Raw genomic sequence first — 15,212 nt, 5'->3', positions numbered from 1 at the left:
GGGAGAGAGAGTAGTTGGGTGTGTGTTAGTACACACCTTTAATCCCAACACTTAGGAGGCAGAGGTAAATTGACCTCTGAGACTTCAAGGGGCAGAGGTAGATTGACCTCTGTGACTTCAGGTGTGGTAGCACATGCCTTTAATCCCTATGCCTGGGAGGCAGAGACAGGCAGATCTCTGTGAGTTCAAGGAGTGGTAGCACACACCTTTAATCACAGCATTGAGGAGGCAGGGGCAGACGGATTTCTCTGAGTTCAAGGACAGTCTGGTCTACAGAGTTATTCTAGGACAAAGATATACAGAGAACCTGTCTCTAAAAATAAACAAAATAGAGGTTAAAACAAAGCCGCACAAAGATGGAAAATACACAGAGAATTTTGATACTGTATGCTATTATGCTCTCTTTGAGTTGTTTGCTGAGGAAGGAGCAACAGCTGCTAAAAGATATTTGTTTATAAATGCTGCTGAACTAATCCAAGATAGATATTTTGAAAATACCTTGACTTCAGAATCTGGATCTAAGGATAAGATACTTTGGAAAAGAGATTCTTTTGTTTTCATAAGGATGAGACCCTGTGGATTGCTTCTATCCCAATATGGTATGATAGACCACACCCTCCTGAAAGGTTGCTGTGAACACCCTCAAAAAATTACTTTGCTCAACTGCCAACTGAGAGGAACCTAGCACACAGGTTACACCATGAAAGACCTGATTAACATACAGCAGGAAGCAGTCTGGAGAGACAAAAAACTGTGCCCATGTTCCCAAATATTGTTTATAAATGTTCTTTTACATTTAAAGGGGAATATGATATACGTGTGAATAATTTGCATTGGTATGAATCTTGGTTTATTGATACAAGTTTAAGGTCAATTTTGTTATATGTATATGTATTTCTGATCTTAAGGTATTGTGATTGTGTAGTTCATTTAAAAATGTAATGTATATAGGTTGTTAATAGATTATAATAGTCAAGTTTGTAGTCATGTTAGTTAGATTTTCTAGATGTGTATAGATATATTTTAGATAGGCATTCTTCATATCTTTCAAAGACTACAGAATATGACATTTAATGTTTTAATAACTTAGGACTTTTCATGACAATGAGACACATCTTCTCCTAGCAGCACCAATCTACTTCAAGAAAAAGATGGGCATCGAAGAGGATCCTTATGGAGTTTGATAGCCATTTGGGCAAGAAACTGCTCTTTCCCGGACTACTGCATAAACTGGACACAGAGAACCTGCAGAGAGAGGACTACTGAACTTGCCTAAAGGTGAGATGATCTTTCGGGGTTCCTGATTCATGAAAGAGTCTGCAAGACATTCTGCAGGACACAGCAGATAGTGACTGAACTGCCTTTGAAATTTCCTGCTTCATGGAAATGTCTGCTGGAAACTATGGGCCTGTAGGCTGCAGATGGGTGCCCCAACGGTACAGAGGAACTTTGGGTGACTGTACAGGCAATGAGATGTCTCTGTCATTTCTAGAGTTTGGAAGTTTCTTATTTCTTGTTTACTTAGGTAATATTACATCCTTCTGGAGTCTTTGATGGAGTTGAAGAATGGTTAGTTATAGTTTTCCTTTGTTATGGTAAAAGATAAAATAGATATAAATATTGTAACTGTAATTCTTGCTTGATACCTGTTTTGTTATATGTAATTTTGCTATGTTAAAGTTAAAGCCTTCTTTTTTTGTTGTTTAAACAGAAAAAGGGGAATGATGTGGGAGTGTCATATATCAATCTGTTGATTTCATTGATTAATCAATAAAGAAACTGCTTGGCCTGATAGGTTAGAACATAGGTGGGTGGAGTAAACAGAACAAAATGCTGGGAAGAAGAGGAAGTTAAGCAGATGCCATGCCTCTCCTCTCCAGGGCAGCCGCGATGAAGCAAGCCGCCAGGTCAGACATGCTGAATCTTTCCCGGTAAGACTGGTGCTACACAGATTACTAAATATGGGTCAGGCAAGATGTGAGAGTTAGCCATTAGGAGGCTAGAACTAATGGGCCAAGCAGTGTTTAAAAGAATACAGTTTCTGTGTAATTATTTCCGGGCATAAGCTAGCCAGGCGGCCGGGAGCCAGGTGGTAGGACCGCAGCCCGCAGCTCCCTTACTACACTGGAACACAGGTGGCAGATCATCCAATGGCCACCATGCATCCCAAATCCCAGAGCTGTGCCAAGTTATGACCTGTGGCACTGCTACTCCAATGTCCCCAGTAGTGTCGCACCTGATATTCTCTGATTCATGGCCCCACCCCTGTCCAGGACACAGCACTTCACAGAGGCCCGGAATCTACACCTCCTGCCCAGAGGGCAGGCCTTGCACACGCGTAGGCAGGGCCGGTTTCCACAGGCACAGGTCATAATCTGAGGAACCTAACCTTGCAGTGCGGTCCTCTTGGGACAGTTCAGGACTGAGCACTGACTCCGGCCAGCACCCAGCACAGTGACAGTCACCCCTGCACCACCACTCACTAAAGATAACACAACACTCCTCAAGTGAACCGGTCCCCAGGCAACCAGGCTAGTGCAGGGCTTGGCTGCCAGCAGCCACAAAACCTAACAACTTCAGGCAGAGGGCTGTGCACACGTCAGTCCAGAGCAGGACCAGTGGCACTGCAGCAGAGAAAGTGCCCATGGGGATCCAGGTCTGCGAAGGAAGAAAGACCCGGGCGTCCCGTTCCAGTGTGCAGCACTGGATGACAAAAAGGTGACAGGGTGTGGGTGAGAAGCCAGCTCAGGACAGGAGCCTCTAACTCTGGGGTGAGAAAGGGGCCTGGTGAGCGTGGCCAAGACCCAGGGGAGCCATCAACAGGAAGGGCAGGTCTGCCAGGACAGTGAACCTCACCCACCTTGTTGGCCTGGATCAGGTGAAAGTTCTTCCCGTGAACACGGAAGCCATGTTCAAAGTTCCTGCACTCTTCCTCACTCCAGGCGCAGAGCCCATCTGCAAAGAGAGGGGGCGCTCAAGCAGCTGGGGGCAGCAGGGACAAGGGGTCGGGAGCCCAGGGCTGCAGCTCACCTCTGATCACTTTTACGTTGAACCTCAGTCTGCGCAGGGCCTCCTCCACGTTGAAATTACACTTCACCAGCTCGTACAGCGCCTAGGGCAGAGAGTGGTTTAGCTTTTCCACCAGCCTACCAGGGCCAGCACGGAGAGTACCTTCACCACGCACCGCACCCACACCACAGCTCCAGAGCCACGGCGACAGCACCCACACCAAGACCCCCAGGTATGATCAGACTGAAACCATTGCCCCCAAGCTGTTTCAATGTGCAGTCCCCCCTACGAGCACACCCAGTGTGTGACCCCTACCTGTTCACTGTCCTTAACCACCTCGCCCTCTGGGATCTGGGGGCCAGCCATCTCCTGCCACCTCCGCTTCACTGCTCTGTACAGGAACTCTTCCACCTCCCGCTCCGGGAGCACGCTGGGGCTCCACAGCAGCTGGTCTTCATTCTCATAGACTGTGGAAGAGGCTGGGAGTCAGCTGTGACAATGGCTACCCACACCAGGGGAGCCAGGGCAGGTGCTTCAGCACCTCCCAATGGGTGAAACCAACTCCTGGCACTTGCAGTTCAACATCATATGGACCCAAGAGGGCTATGGGTACTGAGGGAACAAAAAAGGCGGGGTGTGAAGTCAGTGAACAGGGCCCCAGAGGCAGTGCCACTCAGTATGCCCAGCTGCAGGCAGAGCTTCGGTACATAGTAAACACAGCGGAAACAGGACAGCAGCAGAGCTTGACCAGAATGGTGGTATTCATCGAGGAGCCCAGCACTTGAGAGTGTTAGCCCATCTGCCCATCTATACACTGTCTCAAAAAGGGAAATAAACAAGAGAACACACACACACTGAAGTCTATGAACTCAGTTAAAAGTTCACAGTTCTCTGTGAGTTCAAGGCCAGCCTAGTCTACAGAACTAGTTCCAGGTCAGCCTAGACTACAAAGAGAAACTTTTTGTTTTAAAAAACTAAAATGAGTAAAACCAGAAGTGAAGCACAGCACAGACGGCTTCGTAGCAGAACTGACACACACTTCCTGGGACAACAGTCTTCCTGCCTCTGAAGAACGGCAACCAACACTTCCACAGGGCAGTGTAACCTGGTATACACACACACAGACACACACATACACACACACACACACACAATGTAGGCATAACGTGTAAAGATGCAAAGGAAGAGGCCACTATGTCCCCAGTGAATGACACAAAATATACACACCGACCCACAAAGCGTCCGCCAGCTACTGAACAAATGGACAGAGATTGACACCACCCTGACAGCAGGAGGGAAGCCACGAGCTGGCCACTACCAGGAACAGAATCAGCCTGGGCTGTGTCCCAAACATGCAAATAAATAACAACTCCTGCAAACCATATGGGCGCTGGATAAAGCGTTGGGTCCACAGTCCAGGAACTCTCCACCCACCTGGGGACAATGTGAAACAAGCCAAGAGATGAATGTGAGACTAAGGAATAGCTGACACCCACTACACAAGCAGCAGACAGTCCACAGAGGGACAGCTACTGGAGGTCATGGAAGACGCCTGAATGACATTGAGGGCTGGGTGCATACCAGTCCAGGCTCAAGGACAGAGCGGGGCAAGTGTAGGTGCCTGCTGACTAAGTGTCTCTGTGCCTCACCCTAAGTGGGCACACCCTGCACAGTCCACATCCCAGCAGTCATCCCCTGCAAGGTCTCTGACCCCTGCTGCCGGGTAGAGCAGGGTGCTCAACTGGCAGTGCCCTGCAGGCAGGAGGCAAGAAGTCCAGACAGGAAGTGACCTCCCAGATCAAGGAACAATTAGGGGATACAGGAGCAGCAAGCATATCATACGCAGGGTAGGCCCAGAGGAGACACTAGACCATCCAGGGAAGGGTGCTGTGGGTAGTGCCAGTGCACACGGGCAGTGGGCACCCACAGCCTGGGCAAGGGACATTACCCTAGGGTACTGCTAAGACTGGTGGACTCCACCTGCAGACAGCAAACAGAAACTTGCTGAGGTGCTGCCTAATCCCGGAGTCCCTGGACAGAACCCCAGGCCTCCGGGACCACTTACTCTTGTCGCAATGTCGGCTCAAGTGCAGGATGTTGAGGTCAGCCTGGAACTGAGGCCCCACCATGATCTCCTGCAGAGGCAAGGACCAGGGAGAGGGTCAGGAAGTGAATGGAAGACATGAAGCTGGGACCCCACAGGCACCATGGACTCCAAGCAGAGGCTGCCACCCAGAACTGTGGGTCTGCCACACAGTGCCCCCTTCTGTACTCTGGTGGGTGACACAGAACACTCTGCTGCCCTGCCCTGCCCTGCAGGATGCTGGGTCAGTCATCCCCAGCAGAGACACAACCGAGGTCCAGGCACACGGTGGCCCCACCCATCCTGGAGGCACATGGTAACACAGCTCCACACCTTCTTGCACTTGTTGGCAGGAAGCGTGTCCTCCTCAGTGTCGGAGGAGACCGAAGAGCCTGGGCCATTATCACCAGCCAAGAACCGAGCTGAAGAGAGAGAGGCAGTAAGGGGACCCACCAGAGTACGGTCGGCCCTTCCAGGGGCTTCGATGGCAGTCCACACAGCGGTCCCCAGCCCCACCCTGGGCCACCATAGCATCTCCCTGGCAAAGCCCCCAGCTGAGGCTGTGCATGCAGGCCTAGGTGACACACAGCAGCAATGTTAGTGACAGTGACACTATACCCACTCTGGTTACGGAAGAGGTCCGAGGCCTCGTGGGAGGTGACAGATGGGGTAAGGTCATCAGCGGAGGACTGCGTCTCTTCCTCCTCTTCCCCAGAAAGCAAGTCCTTGGCTATCTGCTCCTTTGAACAGGACAGCAAATCAAGTGTGGCAATTACTTTATCTACACCAACAAAAAACGCCAAGCCTGCCAGGCGGAGGGGACTCAAGACACTGTCTGTGTTGGCCCAAGATGCAGACTCCACATGCCCTCTGGGGCTCCAGCTCTTTTCCCTGCCACAGTTCCCCTGGATGGCATCCATCACCTGAACCAGAATGGGAATGGGTGTCAGCCCTACCCCAGGGCAGGGTCACTGTGGTTGTACCAGAGAGGGCGGAGCAGCAGAGTAACCCTGGGCAACTGTCGCACTTGCTGACTGAGTAGCTCCCCATCCTGGGCCTGATATCCCTGCTCTTCACCTCCAACTCAGGGCAACCAGTGGCTCCCTGGGGACCTTTCAGGGGCACTTCCACTCACCTTGTCCAAGGTCATGTCCGGGAGGGTTGGGGCTGCGTCTCCACCCTTGCTCTCCTGCTCAGAGATAGGGTCTGATGCCTCGTACCCATACAGTGCAAGCAGCTCATCCAGGGGCATGTCACTGCTCTGGGGAAGGAGTACCGGACCCATGTGGGGGGTTAAGCCTAGTGTTGTGCCTGAGTCCCGCTGACCTCCACAGTTGGGACCCCTTGACACCCCTCAGTGAGTCCCCATGGGGCACTACAACTGCATCAGGACCACAGAGGAGATAAGCAGGCTTGAGCACCAGCCCAGGTTCTGGGGAGCAGAGCAGGCTGAGGTGGGGCCAGCACAGCACCATGCAAACCACATGGAGAACAAGGGGAGCAACTGGATCAGACTGGTGAGTGATCACACCTGCGCGATGAAGTCCTTGTCCAGCTGGTCCTCCGGCTTGTCAGGGCACTGCGGGGCCTCAGCACAGCCCTCTCGGAGGCTGTAGTTCTGTGACAAGAGCTCTGCGAGGTTAAACCGGTGGTCTGCAGAGCCCATGGATACCACTGTGGGAGAGTGCAGCAGGTAGCAGAGTGTGGGGACTGAATTGAGGTAGGTCTGGAGGGCCCAGAGACTGGGCAGAAGCAGATGGGTCTAGAAGGGCACTGGGGTTAGAAGAGGGGAGGCATCAGTCAGGTGACCGTGGAAGGCAAGGGAGGTGTCCCAGGTCCGGTCCCACAGCCACAGCCCTGGTTCTGGGCTATGGACAATATGGACACGGTGCCCAATTCACATGTGGGGCCACATAGGCAACACCACACAAGTCACTGTAGCTGCACCAAGCTCTGCTATCTGCAGGGCCACATCCATGTGACATTTATGGTGGCAGAAACCTCCATCACTTCACCCACAAGGGCCCACAGCAGACTACCAGCAGACCAGCCAGAGACCTTAAAGTCATCAGGCATGTAGCCACCCCAGGGAGGGCCCTCCCTGTCACTCTCAGTTAGCCAGCTAGCCACCATCCCATGGCTCTAAGGAGAGGGAGCGTCCTGACCCCTGAGCGCGACTCCACCTGGTGGGGACAGTGCAGCTCAGTCAAGCTGAGCACGGGCTCTGTCTCTGGAGGTCTAGGACACGAAGGGTGAGGATTACCTGCTGTAGCCTGCAAGCTGCACTCCCGAGGGCACAGGCTGTGTGCAAGGCAGGGGGCCACACAAGGACTCTGCCTCTCCAGTGAGGAGGCCTGCAAAGAAAGAAAGGTGGTGCTGGCTCAGGAGCCAGAACCCACAAGCAGACCTCACGCAGCTACTGAGGCCCTGGTGAGAGCCCAGCCACTGGGTAACTTTGAGGCCAGCAGGGCAAGCAGGCTGGGGACTGCCCAGTCACAGCTCCGTGTGGAGGGACCCTGAAGACATGGGGCTTGGTGACAGATAAAAGACACAGAAGGGTAGACTTGTAGCACTCCTGACAAAGCAGAGAGTGGAACTGGACTCAAGGGTTCTGCTGGCTGGGGAGAGCAGCTCTAGAAATGAAAGCAGCAGCTACACCGGTCCCACTGTACTGAGAGGAGGTGACAAGTGGCAGCAAACTGAGGCCATGTCTGTGAAACCAGGACCAAGCGACCTCAGGGCTGAGCCTGGACACATCCCCCATTCTATCAACACCAGCTAAGGCTCCAGTGTCACTGCAAGAGAATGAAATGAAGGGACAGAGGACGGGCACCTCTTCCAGGTGGTGATACAGAGATGGTTCAGCAGGGCTAAACGCCATCTTGGTCCCAAACTCCAGCTATGGAGATTCCGTAAATTAAGGAAACAACTCTACTCACAACAGCTGGGGTGCACACAGCATATGCTCCCTTAGAACACATCCATGTTCTGCTGACAGAGAAACGACTGGTATGGGAGAAAAGATAACCATGTTCCTGGCCGAGGTCCCCACACTGGAAGACGGAGACCCTCTGAAGTGACCTAGACAGCCAACACCACCTAAATTGTAGAAATCGACAAGCCAATTCCAAACAGTACACAGAGAAACTCAAGGGACCCAGAAGAGCTAAAACCATCCTACAACAGGGTGCTCCCAATTTCACAGATGACTATCAGAGACATTTCAGCGGGGCGGTATGCGTCCACAGATAGGCTCAGGTCAGAGGCACACAACTGGGACCTGAGACAAACTCCCCAATGGCCTGGACACACGGATCCAACACACCTAACCAAACAAGCAGACCGACGCTTGTGACAGGACTCACAGAATGGGGAGGAAACACTGGCAAAGACATATCTGAAGAGAGGCACATGCATGTACAGACCGCTTACTGAGCGAAGAGAAAGACAATGGTCCTGCCTGCAATGTCTCAGGCCCAGAGCACATATCTTGCTCCTATGAGAACAGAGCGCACTCCAAGAGTAAGCCCAGAGGGCTGGAGAGATGGCTCAGTGGTTAAGAGCATTGCCTGTTCTTCCAAAGGTCCTGAGTTCAATTCCCAACAACCACATGGTGGCTCACAACCATCCGTAATGAGATCTGGTGCCCTCTTCTGGCCTGCAGGCATACATGCACACCAGATATTGTATACATAATAAAAATAAATATTTAAAAAAAAATGAGTAAGCCCAGAACAGGGAAGGCGCATCAGAGCCTGCATTCCTGGAGACAAGAATGCAGCACCAGGAATGGCTTGGCAGTATCCCCAAAGTCATACCACCGTGTGACCAGCACCTCTACTCCAGGAGAAAGGCACACAGGAGAGTCATTCACCTCAATCAGAGGTAGGAGGAACAGATGAAGGAAACTCCACAGAGTATCACACAGTCATAAACAAGCAAGGCTCTCTCACACATGCCACTTGAACCAAGGGGGACCATGTGAGCACCACAAAGACAAGGTCACACAGTGTGGGGGCACCATGATGGGAAATGCACACTAGAGGTGAATCCTGAGACAGGAAGTAGGTTTGCACTGGCTGAGTGCTGGAAAGGGGGCCAGGGTGACTACTCATGGGGACAGGGCTTCCTTTAGAGGTGACCAAACACTCTCAACTGATTGTGTTGGCAGTTATACCAACTTCAAAAACACCAGAAGCTACCAAACTGTACACACTAAAAGGAAGACAGACAGGGTGTACCGCAGCAAAGCTGCTGCTAAGAATAATATTACTATTACTATTACTATTACTATTACTATTACTATTACTATTACTATGTGGGCAGAAGAGGTGGCTAAGTGGTTAAGAGCACTGGGGTCCAATTCCTAGCACTCATGGCGGCTCACAGCCAATGTAACTCCAATTCCAGGAGATCTTGCACCCTCTTCTGGCAAAAACACTAATACACAAGAAATAAAGATACATTCCCCCCCCCCCCAAAAAGTTAGAATGTTAAAGAAAGTTTAAAACTTAGAGCACTGTAGCACTAGGTCCTCAGAGAACCTCAGAGGTGAAGCATTCATCCCTTCCAGGAAAGAAACAAGTAAACTACAGCCCAGAGAGGTCAAGTTGCTCACTCAGCAAGGGGCCCACCTAGGACAGCCACAGGGGCTGAAGGCAGGGAAAGAACAAGGCGTTCAGGCAGGCTGTACCTGGTGTGGTGAGGCAAGGCATCCTAACCTTCTTGGAACACAGGCTACAAGCAGATCAACAGGCAGATGTGAAGGCACGGGGAGGGTGCCCCAGTGTCCTTGGAACTATGCCCAAGGACTGGCCTTTTTCCCTACAGTCAGGAGCCCTAACTAAGACAGGAGACCCCAAAGGGCTCCACAGTTGCACAGCAGCCTAGCAACAGTCTCAGTCTCATTATCTAGACAAAATGAGAAAAACGTCCTGTTTCAGGTCAGAGGTCAGGGCTCCTCAGTGGGGTCAGACCTAAACAGGCTCAAGCAGAGAGGAGCTAAGAACAGTGAGAGACACAGCCAACTGGGGAGCCACAGTTTCTTCCTTCCAACCAGGCCAAGTTCAACATCCCCAAGATAGACATGGTCACTGGAAAACCAGGTACATCACTTTAAAGGGTGGTCCAAGGCCCTATTTCCCACACATCGGGAAAGACAAAGGACAGCAATGCCCCTCGGAGCTAAGATAACACAGGTGACAAACACACTAGAGGCTGAAACCTAAGGAAGAGGCCAGAGGCAAGCGGGGTCCCCCATCCAGGTCCCTGAAAACAGAGGATGAGCATGCAAGTGGATTAGCATGACCACCATCACCCTGACCGTCAGAAGCCCAGACACAGTGCAGGCGGCACCTCACAGGCAGGTCTCCACCCAGGACCCTCCAGACTGAGACTGTTAGGACAGGTACTAACTTCGGAGGCTGTCCCCAGCATTCCACAGAGCATCTTTTACAGCATGGACACCATGATGTGAGGAAGCCCAAGCCATGCAGAGACCTCATACATGTGTGGCAGCCCACAGCCCCATGGGGAAGGAGCCTCAGCATTAGTTCTAAGTCCAGTTACTTACAATGGCAACCCACAAGATTTCAAGCAAACTCCAAGAATTATGAGGTCAAATGAATGCCGAGGAGTTACAGAGTAAGACTCGTCCACACCCAGGCAAGTGCCCCTGTACCCCCGGTGTCCCAGCCTCACCCCTCCACTGTGGCACCTAGGACATCCCCAGAGAACGGGTTCAGCCTGTCTCCACCCACGTGGAGCTGGGACACAGGACAAATACATGGGGGCTAAACGATGGCACAGGCATGAAGAAAACAAGGTGGAGGCTGGGCAGTGGGGTCAAAGAAGGCATCCCTGGGCCAGATGAGGTGCGACAACTGGGGGATAGCTCCATGGAAATTCAGAGTACCAGGGAGGACTCCATGGGGTGGGTGGTCTCAGGAGGGCAGCAAAGGTAGGCACAGGGAAAAGATAAAGCTCAGACTAAGAGCAGGACAAGCCACCGGGGCTCCCACAGCTGAGACTGGTGGCCGTCTCCCTGTGAAGACGAAGACGGTTCCACCCTTCACTGAGCCACACACTAACAAGCACTAACAAAGAGGACTTCTAGATGACCGTGTCCACTTCTATGACTTAAAGATATGTGGACGTCACCACATGAGAGACGACGCATCAGGACTTCACCGGACCTCTCAGCTATGGGAAGATACCAACGCGGTCCCACTTGAGATGGGGAAACTGAGGCCGACCCCTTCTAAATCCTAGACTCCAGAACAGAACGGAGGCAGTCTGCTAAGTGTCCACCACCCAAGTCACCCAGGACAGAGTAGCCTGGGGCCCAAGAGCACCCACTTGGCCACCATGTCCCGAAGGTTGATCTGCCTCAGTTTCCCCAAAAGCCCCCTAAAGAAGGAACTACGCCCGTAAGAACCCTCCGGATCAACCAGCCAGAGAGGTCCAAGTGGACTTCCAGAACGCGACCCTGTGGCCCGCGCGCGGGCCTGTTGCTACCCAAGCGGCCCCACTCGCCCACCGTGCTGAGTTGCAGTCCTGGAGTGGCGGGTTCGCGGCGCCTCGATGGGGGCCGGTTCCGGGGTTCAGCGGCCGCACCCAGTGGTGCAGGTGGGCTCTGGGCAGAGCTCCGCAACCCCGCGCCCGCGGGGAGGCCCGCGCCCTACCTCCTACAGCCATACGAACTCCACGCGCGAAACTTTCCACTCGCAAAGCGCCGCGGACTCCGCTCCGTGCTCACCCCAGCGCGCTCGGCTGCGGGCCCCGCGTCGCCGTCCCAGACGCCAGCGCCGCCCACCCACCCCGTCCGCGGCGCCCTCCCACCGCGCGGCCCCGGGTCTCGGCCCGGCACCCGGTCGCCCGCGCCTCGCGCCCCTCCCCCTCGCCCGGCCGCGCATGCGCGCCGTGGCCGAGCTGGGGCGCGGCGGGCGCCCACGGGGCTCACGCTCCGGCCCGGGGGTAGAAGGGAGGCTCGGGGCGCTCGGGCTGGGAGAGCACGAGCCAGACCAGGGTGACTGAGGGCAGCGTGTGGGAGGGGCCGCTGCCCAGCCGCGCACTCACCTCCGCCATGGCCGAGCGTGCGCGCGGGAGGCGGCGCCCAAGCGGGTCCCCGGATGCGGTGCAGCGCGCTTATTGGTGGAGGCGCTAGGAGGCGGGGTGGGGCGGGCCGCAGCAGGCGCGTAGTAGGTGTGCTGGGGCGGAGGGGAGGGCTGTAGCTCAGCCCATGTACCCACTCCGGCATCAGCCTATCTGCTGATTCCCGTGTGGATGCCCAGCCACAGGTGAGGGGGGCAGACAGAACTGTAGGGGAATGGAAGTGGCTCACAGGTGAGGAGGAACAGTCTACAAGTGAAGATGTCCCACAGGTGAGGGGCCAGTCTATCGGGAGTTGGTCCCGAAGTGAAATGGGTGGCCTGGAGGTCAGAGCGATGGTCCAGAGGTGATGAGAGGCTAGTCCGGAGATGAAGGATACAGTTCACAGGGGCGGGGAATGAGGAGGTGGTCCTGTGGTGAGGGACGGTACCAAGAGGTGCAGAGGGCAGGCGCACACGGGAGTTTCAGGAACAGGTGCACAGACCTTGTCAGGAGGGGGCACACAGAACGGGAGATACTTGGAGACCCTCGGGTAGGCAAACCTGGGTTTGCCGAGGTAAAGTACTCTGGTCTACACAGGTCACCCGATGAGCCTTCCCACTGTGGCCAGGAGCAACTGAGCTGAGAACTGAAGGCACCTCTGGGTGCTGGAAGAAAAAGGCTCTGCCCTGGCCCTGAGGACTTCCTGCCCCTGAGCCAGCGCCCCCCTCCTCCACTCCCCTGTTCACAGCCATCACATCTGCTGGGCCCTGTGGTTGAGATTCCTCAGAAAAAGGGAAGAAGAAAAAAAAAACTTGTGGATTCATTCATTCCATGAACTAAATGCTTGTGCTATACAACTGCCCCCTGGATGCTGAATCCAGAAGTCCCGTGAGTCTTTGAGACACTTCAACAAGCACAAGAGGGAGCTGAGGAGAAAGGCTGAGCCTGCCTACAAAGCTGTGACAGGATCGCTAGAGAAAGCCAGGCATGGTGGCTCACACTTGTAACTCCAATGCCTGGCGAACTGAGACATGAGCGTCATTATTAGTTTGAGGCCAGCACAGGCTATGGCGCGAGACCCTGCCTCAAGAAACCAAACTAAATCTGGGTATGGTGGTGCACACCTTTAATCCCAGCACTCAGGAGTCAGAGGCAGGTGGATCTCTGTGAGTTCAAGACCAACTTGGTCTACACAGTGAGTTCCAGACCAGCCAGGGCTGCATAGAGACACCCTATATCAAAATAAACAAACCAGAAACAACAAAAACCAAATTAATCTATCACAAGAGGTTAAGCAATTGGACAAGTGGATAAAGAGAAAAACTCTTCAAGATGGGGTCTTTGTTCCCCATGGACTCAATGGTTGCCATGGAGAACTGAGGTGACCTTTTGGCCAAGTGGCAAGCGTGAGTATCCCTACTGAAAGCAGGTAGTCACTGCACCTCCCAGGTGGTGCTGGGACGCATCTCTCATCCAGGCCAGACTGCCGAAACTTGACAGAGGCGTGGGCTCCAGACCAAGCTTGAAAAGGAACATTCTGTAGCCGATGCTGGAAGACTGGGAGCTGTATAAGTCTTCCAGTTCCATCAACAACATGCAATACTTGACATTAGTGACCCAGGAGGGAAGGGAAATGCCACACAGGACTCTCAGACTTCATGGATAGAACTCAAGTCTAGATGTAAAGGATTGGATCAGTGTTGAGTTTCCCAAAATTGATGACTGTCTTATGGATCTGCAAGAAAATATGCTTTTTGAAAATTCATGGGCTGGAGAGATGGCTCAGTGGTTAAGAGCACCTCTGCTCTTCCAGAGGTTTTGAGTTCAATTCCCAACAACCACATGGTGGCTCACAGCCATCTGTGATGAGATCTGGCATGCAGGCATACATGGAGGCAGAATGTTGTATACATAATAAATAAATAAATATTTTTTTTAAAAAAAGAAAATTCACAGTAAAGCCAGATATGGTAACTCACACCTGTAATCTTGCCATTGACAAGGCTGAGGCAGGAGTATTGCTGTCAAATCAAGGCCAGTCTGGGCGACAGAGTGACTTCACCATGGGATATAGGCTGAAACATTGCCCAAAGGGACCAGGGACCAGCTCAGTTGCCCCTTGCCACTCTTACAGAGCACCCTAGTTCCATCCCTAGTGTAGGAACCCACTCCTACAAAGTCAGCTAGGGTTCCTGGATTGGGGTCATCAAGGCTGAGGAAATTTCAGATGAAAGAAGCTGAGACAGAAGACACAGGATAGAATCAGGCGATCTGTCTGGTCTATGCCGAAACAGCCAAACAGCCCAGAGTTTATTTCAGAACTTGCTTATATACAAAAGCAGAACAAAGCATAGCACAGTCAGTCAGTTACCAACCACAAGACCGTCCCTGTCCTTGACTGAGCAGCCTCCTCTCCAACACGTGCTTGCTGCTCAGAAGCTGCCTTACTTTCTATCTTGTTCCTGAGGTTTGTCGCCAGCAGTGTACTAGATCAAGTGCTCTTTTCTCATGGGCTAAATCAGAAGTCTCTCGCAGCCCTCAAGGTTATTTTAAAAAGCAGAGTAGACAAGATTGAATTCAAATGACTTAAAAGTCAGAATGAGCTCCAGATGGAAACTGAGTCACATATGGGCTCCCACACCTTAGTACCTACATAGCAACTCACAACTACCTGTAACTCCAGACCCAGGGAATCCAATGTCACCTGGCTTCCTAGGGTACCTGCACGAATGTGGTACATATACATGCATTCAACTGCATACACAGAAAATTAAAAATCTGGGAAAAAAAACAGTTTGGAGAGATGCAGAGGACACAGGGTTGGTTCCCAGCACACACATGGAGAGATGCAGAGGACACGGGGTTGGTTCCCAGCACACACATGGAGAGATGCAGGGACACGGTCAGTTCCCAGCACACACATGGAAAGATGCAGGAACACGGTCAGTTCCCAGCACACACGTGGAGAGATGCAGAGGACACGGTCGGTTCCCAGCACACACATGGAGAGATGCAGGGACACGGTCGG

The 15,212-nt window shown here is 52.8% G+C and overlaps 1 protein-coding gene across 5 annotated transcripts in view; it reads right to left on the bottom strand.

Annotated features, from left to right (window-relative positions):
• The window catches only part of Mier2 (MIER family member 2), a 19,044-nt gene extending 6,837 nt beyond the window's left edge, over positions 1-12,207 (bottom strand). The window contains exons 1-10 of one of the 5 annotated variants that reach the window (XM_050123316.1): positions 12,170-12,207; positions 7,356-7,446; positions 6,624-6,766; positions 6,228-6,353; positions 5,715-5,832; positions 5,426-5,514; positions 5,075-5,144; positions 3,325-3,476; positions 3,031-3,112; positions 2,861-2,955 (exon numbers count right to left, since the gene is read on the bottom strand). In XM_050123316.1, coding sequence (XP_049979273.1) covers positions 2,861-2,955; positions 3,031-3,112; positions 3,325-3,476; positions 5,075-5,144; positions 5,426-5,514; positions 5,715-5,832; positions 6,228-6,353; positions 6,624-6,766; positions 7,356-7,446; positions 12,170-12,178 — 975 coding nt within the window. In that variant the 5' untranslated portion in view covers positions 12,179-12,207. Of the gene's footprint in view, positions 1-2,860; positions 2,956-3,030; positions 3,113-3,324; positions 3,477-5,074; positions 5,145-5,425; positions 5,515-5,714; positions 5,833-6,227; positions 6,354-6,623; positions 6,866-7,355; positions 7,447-11,775; positions 12,100-12,169 lie in introns of those variants that run through there. The other 4 variants (XM_050123319.1, XM_050123317.1, XM_050123318.1 and 1 more) reach the window with 4 other exon arrangements.
• Positions 12,208-15,212: the final 3,005 nt, after the last annotated feature.

Source organism: Alexandromys fortis, unplaced genomic scaffold (assembly GCF_014885135.2).
Source record: "Alexandromys fortis isolate MF-2015 unplaced genomic scaffold, M_Fortis_MF-2015_v1.1 scaffold_221, whole genome shotgun sequence".
Lineage (NCBI taxonomy): Eukaryota > Metazoa > Chordata > Mammalia > Rodentia > Cricetidae > Alexandromys > Alexandromys fortis.
The sequence above is the reverse complement of the archived record's forward strand: the minus strand, read 5'-3'. Positions and strand labels throughout refer to the sequence as shown.